The sequence below is a fragment of the Micropterus dolomieu genome, linkage group LG21 (assembly GCF_021292245.1).
Source record: "Micropterus dolomieu isolate WLL.071019.BEF.003 ecotype Adirondacks linkage group LG21, ASM2129224v1, whole genome shotgun sequence".
NCBI classification, from domain to species: Eukaryota; Metazoa; Chordata; class Actinopteri; order Centrarchiformes; family Centrarchidae; genus Micropterus; species Micropterus dolomieu.
In genome coordinates this window covers 3,536,123-3,543,904 of record NC_060170.1, presented here as the reverse complement: position 1 = coordinate 3,543,904, position 7,782 = coordinate 3,536,123, and the positions used below count along the sequence as shown (strand labels likewise).

The window sequence follows — 7,782 nt, the reverse complement described above, 5'->3', positions numbered from 1 at the left end:
TATGGCCATCTTCCTCTGATTCCTCTGATTTCATAATGAATGTAGAAAGTGATTTGAAATGAATAGACTGAAAAACCCATCCTGATCCATACATGGCACATCAGGAGACGATTTTATCTCTCACAACATGCCAACTGGCTTTCAGACCTGCATTTAACCATTTAAACCATTTGTGTACTTGGCTGTATAAAGCAATATACTAATCTAATGTTAGTCCTCAAGTTTTTAAACTCTGAAAGGGAACCCTTCAATTGTAATTATCATCATAAAGGGCTACACCAATACCAACTGCTTAAAGCGAAGCTGCATAATCCAAGCTCAGGAAGTGGTTATGCTCAGATTGTAGTAAAGTGGACGAAAATCTGCTTTTTTAGGCGAATTATCAGGGAATGTCTACCTACACACTGTTTAAAACTTGTCCAGAACAAGACTTATCGCAACTCATTTTAATCTTAAACTGTGTAAAGGTCGATTTTCCAGGATTTTTGTAGCCAGTATACAGCCCACGTTGCTCAACACTGCCCCCACAGATTGGTTTTGGTTGCAAAATCAAAATCCTTGAGTCTCGAGCTTTTATTTTGAAAGGTCTTGGCAGTCAGTATCGAGCACTGCCATTGGCTCCTCTGTCAGCCAATGAAGGAAACTCTTGTACGCGTGTCTTCCTAGCTCCATGTGAGTAGGGCTTACCTGCTAGTTAGCTGTTAGCTGAAGAAACATCATGGTAAGTAGAAAAATAAAAAAATAAATTATTTTAGTAAATTAAGTCTCTTAATAGCTTGTTATTAAGTTTACGCCGGCGAGCTAGCTAAGTTTCATTTGCAACCTAGCTAATGGTAAATTCATGTGCTCTTCATCACTGAATGTAAACATTAACGTTACAGTCTGGTCCACAACTTGATAATGGTTGAAGTTTTTAAGAAATCGGTTGTGTAGTGATACGTTACCATAGCTAACTTAGCTAGCTATCTTTCTCTCATGTATGGAAATAACGTTAGCCCCTTTGGGTTTTGGCACAAATAAGCCACACAGAACTGCTTTTAAAATCACGTAAGATAATTCTTACAAACCTGCAGATCTCGTAAAACATGACTAACGTTAGTCAAGATCTGTCCTTGATTATCAAATGGTACACTTTCTTTCGTCATCAGCTTAGGTCCAATTTCCCAAGCAGCGCTTAGTTAAAATAGGTGTCAACTTTAGGACAACTCCCACTGCTTCATATAAGTGAATTGGAGAACGCAGAATTCACAATATTAAAATTCCCATGCTTATATTAAGGAATGTCATATGAAATGTTGAACATGTTTTAAATACTTAAAACTGAATATTTAACATTTCAGCTTTCTGAAAACCATCCAATGTTGTTTAAAAATGTAAAACGAACACAAATATCAAAATAATATATTTATGTCCCCAGCAGGCTTCTGAACCAAGCTCACACTTGTTTTTCAAAAGACATTCACCCATTGACAGCCAGCATCTCTTAGCTTGAGATAATTTGGTATGGTAATTTGTAATGTTCTTGATGTAACGTTACTATAGCTTCGTCGAGAGGTGAGACTGAGACGAGAGTACCTGTACAGGAAGGCACAAGAGGACAGGCTCCGAACAATTGAGGAGAAGAAACAGAAGCTGAAGGGCGCACTTGATGGTAGGATGGCGTGATCAGGAGGTTCCAGTGTTCCTGCTGCATTTTTTATGACAAGTAAAAGTGTAAAAGCAGTGTAAAAGATCCTAATATAAAGCCTGCTATAACACAAGCTGTTTTTTGCTCTGCAGAAAATCACCTTCTTCCAACTGAGGTACGCAAAGATGCTCTGCAGCTACAGAAACTACTGGAGTATGATGATGAAGGGGCAGAAGGCTAGTGTTCTTGCTATGATTAACAGCTTTCTATTTGATATTACCATGTATCAGTGTTCCTCCCATTGTGTTTAATCATCAGTGTATTCATTTATATTTATTTCTTTGGTCTTGCCTGCTCAGGTGTCAGCTCACACGTGGATGATGAGTATAAATGGGCCGGAGTGGAAGATCCTAAAGTCATGGTGACCACATCCAGGGACCCCAGCTCCAGACTCAAAATGTTTGCCAAGGTCAGTACAGTTTCTCTGTAATGAATTTCTCATCTAGACCAGCAGATGGAACGAGATGTTGCCAGAGGGACCAATAACTGAGCACAGAGAGAATGATGTGAACTAGCCACATGCTGGTTCATGTATCTCATTGTTTTAGTGTTTGTGAGTGGGTCAGTGAATTTTAATCTGCAGGCGGCTTTTCACTCCCCATATGAAATGTATATGTGCATGCTGTGTGGTTAGATATCTACACTATACTCCATTGTGGCTCAGCCAATCTGGTTTCCTAAAAGAAGACATTGAAAATGACAGTTTTGGATTACATGTGATCAACATTTACGTTAACACACTATTTTTTTGGGTCTGTCATTTTCAAATAATTTTAAAAAGGTTCTTAGAATTGTCTTTAAATTAACTATGTATGTAATCATAGAGAAAATGGAGACTGTGTTTCATTTCTACACTTCCAATGAATTGCTAGCATAACCTAGAGTCTTCTTTTGTCAGAGCACAGGTCATCTGAACATGCTAAAATGTAAAATTTGCCTACAGAGAAACATACAATTAAATATATATGGAGAACAAAGATTCAAATATTAATATATATAATATAATAAAATATTGATTACTTGGGGTTATTATTGGGGTGTTGGCTGAAAGACAGGGAAACACCTTTGACTTGATTCTCGCTTCATAACAGCACAGACAGATAATCCCACGTTTACATTTAAAACCAGTTAAAGGCTGCTTTTTGCAGATCACAATCATTAATGCATCATTAATACAGTTACTGCGGCTTATTACATTTAAAGCAAAATGCTGAACAACAGAAACATCAGACTTACACATTTTCCTTCTTGTGCATAATCCATCACTTTGACACTTGGCAACGTGTCATATGTTTACTGAAGCTCAAACATCTTCCTCTCTGAATCTCTGTTCTTTATTGAAGAATTGACAGTTGGGATAAACAGGAAGTATTGAACATAGAGAGGAGAACAGCATGTGACGTATGTAACTTGTTACAGGAGGTAAAGCTGATGTTCCCTGGAGCCCAGCGCATGAACAGAGGGAACCATGAGATCGCTTCACTGGTGCGAGCCTGCAAAGCCAACAACGTTACAGACCTTGTCATCATGCATGAAACCAGAGGACAGCCAGGTACGCCTATTTACTCTTAGTTTTTCCTATTTGTAACATTAGATTGGTTTCTGTGGTTTTAAGCAGGTAGTCCCTCTAGCTGTGTGTTACACGTACTACAGAAAGCACACGAAGCAACCATTAACAAAGCTAAAGTTCTCTCCCACTTTTATACTTCATTCTTATTCAGAGGATGAATTATAATTATTTAATTCCCATCAGCCTCAGTTGTAGCAAACACACATGCTAAACATCAGAATGTTAGCGTGTTATAGTCATTTTCTAAGTGGTAAAAGGACAACTGGAAAACACTGTTTAACCAGAGTATTCATCTGAAAGTAAACGACATCAGTACAAGAAACTGCACTTGGAGTATTTGATGGTTTTGTTCCTGTATATTTTCAGATGGCCTCGTGGTGTGCCACTTGCCATTTGGACCCACGGCTTATTTCACACTTTACAACGTGGTAATGAGGCATGATGTTCCAGACATAGGCACCATGTCTGAGGCCTACCCCCACCTTATTTTTCACAACTTCACCTCACGACTCGGCAAGAGGGTGAGTAAGTGAGTGCTGGACCATGCACTGTACACATGCCACTGATATTCTGTCACCACTTGTTTGTGCATACAGCTAATTAATTCTGCTTGCACAGGTATCGAATATCCTCAAGTATCTTTTTCCAGTGCCGAAGGAGGACAGCAGGCGTGTCATCACATTCGCCAACCAAGAGGACTTCATCACTTTCAGGTCAGCGTGAAAGGACTCCCTCAATGTAAATACCAGACCAAGCAAACTTTACGGTGGCCCGGAGAGCTCAACCCACTGCAGCTTAAGAAGACATGTGCAAATAGACAAAACACAAGCAAATTAAGACAAGCTTCACCTATTGCACAACATGTGCACAGCATTTAGAAAGAATGCTACAAAAGTGAGAAAACAAAAAACAAATACAGAAACGCTTAAAGAAGCACAGATGACAACAGGCGTTTCCAAGGAACACTAAAAAGTAATGAACACGGCCGGGACATGCTTGTTGTTGCCATGGTTTGTGACTCATGAAGTTATTGAAGTCGGGTGTTGGAATATTTGCTAAAATTTCAGTTTTTAGTGTGTCAACAGGTGTGTCCCAGCTGTGTCCAGGCACGTTCATCACTTTTTCTTTCCGTCACAGTTTCTGTGTGTACTACTTTGCAGCATTCCTATATTTGGTTGTTCTTTTTCCCTTTGCAGCATTATGTCTAAATGCTGAATGTGTTGTCAAAATGGTGAAGATGTTTTCTTTCTTTGCTTGTTTATGTCTTGTATGACTTTTCTTAAGTTGCAGTGTGTTGAGCTCTCAGGGCCACCATAGTTATTTGAGGTTCACGGTTCTAAGAGTAATGCTTTTTTATTACAGACATCACACCTACAAGAAAACAGACCACAAGAACATTGAGCTGACAGAAGTAGGGCCCAGGTTTGAAATGAAATGTAAGTATTAATTGATGATGAGATGTTTCACCTTCTAGGTTCACCCTGTCCTGAGATAGGTCCAGGACCTGTTCACTTAACTTAGTGCTAAAAAGCAGGGGGAAATAGTGTAATAACTTATCATGAACAAAACTTGGGTGACTCTTGGATGTACTGGTGACTAACTTACTAGTTAACAAGATACACAACATGTAAAAACACACCTTTGCATGGTTCCAAGAAGTATCTTTTCTGTTGGATTAATTGATCCATGAGTTTGAAGGCTTATTAGAAACTGAAACATTGCTCAACAGTTTATAAGACTGCGAAACAGGATGTTAAAACTAAGTCATCGTGGCGAAAATATCTCATTTTGATAATAGCCAGAATTATGGCAATTCCTTGACAAAATAGTCTGTAATATGTGTTTGCACATCAGTGTATCACGACCGCCACTACTAAAATTTCCCACAATCATTAAACAATGCTCTACAAATGTTTTCACTCGCACACTGTGCGAGCACGGCCACACTCAATGCTCTGCTCGCTTCCTCTCCTCGTTCTATGCAGAACATATGTGACAGATGGTGTTATAAGAGCAGCGTAACTCTGAATCAGGAGGTGCGTAGCAAACGTTTGATTGTCCGAGCTGCAGAAAGTGGTGGTGAACGTGAGCGGAGGAAAATATTCTGGCAGTAAATGTACGGTGTCTGTTACAGTGTGTCAGCTTTTCAAGACCAAGAAAAGTCTGTTTCCCACCTGCTGGAAAAGTGAAGCCGGTTAGCACTAAGTTAGCTAACATCTCCCCTCCCCTTCTGACTGCGCAGCTGAGCAGGAAAGCTTCAACAGCAGCTACAGAGCTGCTATGTAACTTAACATTAGCTCAATTTATAGAAAGTAACTGGAAGCTGTATTTTATTACTGCCTACTTGTCCGATGTTGAGAACATCAGGTAAAAACTTAGACTAAACTGACGTAGCCTGCAGCTCTGTCCTGTACAGACTGATTCATTTATTTTTCAGTTTTCAGTCTGAAAAAGTGGTTTTGGAAAAGAAAGGTCGGAGGTGATCGGAGGAAAGCTAACTAATCCTTTTAAGCTAATGAGGAGATGTTTCTTTTTGGATTTTAATGTGCAATAACATGCACCTCAGAAGGGAGGAGGTTTCTCATGTTGTCTATTTTTTATATTAATGTCTACAGAAAAATGTCAGAAGCTGTAAAATGAAGACACAAAAGGCAAACATGAACAGTCGTATCTATAATGATTCTGAGGTCATATTAACAGGGTTTCAGGGGGTGATGCCCAAAACATGCTGTGCCATCACTGTAAAATCACTGTGGAGCAACAGAACCAACCAAATTACTTTCCCCAAATCTAAAGGTTATAGTTCCTCCCCAATCTTTGGGTGTTTTATTTATTATCTGCTCTAGCTTTTCCAACTATTTGTTCAGAGATATGGTGAAAATAATTGGCCCAATATGTTGTGAAATTACATATTTTTCATTGGACAATGTAAGATTTTCTTGGGGGAGCCCCCAAACCCCCCAACCAACACCAAAACATTCATCTAAAGCTCATATTAAACTGTGAAAACACTGCAGTTTGAAGCTATTCAAAGGTGCATCGCATGCTCAAGGACACAAGAGCAATGTTGCTGAGACATGTTGTGTTGGGGTTTTATTTTCAGACAAAAATTGTGCTTCACCTCCGCTGCTACAACTCCATCATAGGGGAAACACTGAAGTTTACTTGTTTTGTGAACTGTTTGTCCTCCCCCCACTGCTGAAAAAAATCCTAGAGGAAACACTGCACATACGTTTTTAATTTGCCAGTTCAGTGCATTGCTGGATGATGTGGCATTGCGGTACAACAAAAGTTTAGCCAGATTAAACTTTTTTTTTTGCCAGATAACCCTGCATTTTTTTGCCAGATCCCTCAACCTATAGTAACATGGTTTAATTCAAATTAGTGAAGTGGTGGTAAAAAGCGGTGTTTTTTAGGATGTGACCAAGAAATCAGCCAGGCCGGTGGCGCAGTGGCATGCGACCCCTGATATACATAGCAATTGTAAGTCGCCTGGAATAAAAGTGTCAGCTAAATGACGAATGACTAATTATTATATTTTGCAGTAACTGCAGAACAGAAATGCTAAGAACATGTCTGAGGTTGCTTAGAAACATTGACTGCATTATGGTTTTTCCACCAAAGAGTACTGCTAATTGTATTTTATTTATTATTGTAAAACCTCCCAGTGCATATCTTGCGTAAAATTTTCAATCGGGCTAGTTTTTTTTTTTTTGCGCAGTGCTAATGTCTTTTTGAACACGACCCTGATTTTAAACCAGTGTCCAGAATTAAAATTTAAATTGATCTTGAAAGGAGATACCAGTCTGATATCCAAAGTGTCGAACTGTTCCTTTAAATAAAGACCAGTGAAAAACCACTTGAAGATTCTCACACAGCTTTGCATTGATAAAAGCACTGAGTGTTAAAATATGTGTAAAAATATCAGTACTCTTGTTGAAAATTAAAGTATTGGGGCCCTTTCCTAGAAAACTCTCAGTCAAATTGCTCTGTTCTGTGCTGTTTTGGGATGTGTAAATGTTTACATCTCTTCTTTTGTTTAGTGTACATGATCAAACTCGGCACCCTGGAGAATGAGAGCACCGCAGATGTCGAGTGGCGTCACCATGCATATACACACACAGCTAAGAAAAGGAGGTTCCTCAGTGTGCAATAGGAACTAAAAAGGAACTAATAAAGAATAACTGAACTATCAAAAACTGCTTTTTGGAATAGGTTTTGTAAAGCTTTTAAAATGCAGTGTTTATCAGATGACATGTGAGGTTTTGTTTAGGTGTGATCAATTCAAGATGAGGCATTCCCATAGTCAACAATTAATGTCACCTTTAGAGTAAATGGGTAATCAGTCAAACTGCATCATATCCATTACAAGTATTTTTCAAGTAAATTGAAACTTTTTTTGACACACCCATTGGCTAACAAAGGCCTGTACTGAGTGTATTAAAACTGTTTTTGTAATAAAATGTTTCTTCTGCCTGAATTGCCTCGATTGTGTATTATTTTGCTCATAGAGGAAAAAAAACTA

The 7,782-nt window shown here is 38.8% G+C and overlaps 1 protein-coding gene across 1 annotated transcript; it reads left to right on the top strand.

Moving 5' to 3' along the window:
• The first annotated feature begins 579 nt into the window (after positions 1-579).
• Positions 580-7,737, top strand: imp4 (IMP U3 small nucleolar ribonucleoprotein 4). The gene is made up of 9 exons (XM_046036147.1): positions 580-721; positions 1,543-1,651; positions 1,780-1,863; positions 1,987-2,096; positions 3,107-3,239; positions 3,624-3,778; positions 3,876-3,970; positions 4,620-4,693; positions 7,301-7,737. Exons 1-9 carry the CDS (start codon positions 719-721, stop codon positions 7,411-7,413), a joined length of 876 nt encoding a protein of 291 aa, XP_045892103.1. The 5' UTR covers positions 580-718; the 3' UTR covers positions 7,414-7,737.
• The last annotated feature ends 45 nt before the right edge of the window (positions 7,738-7,782 follow it).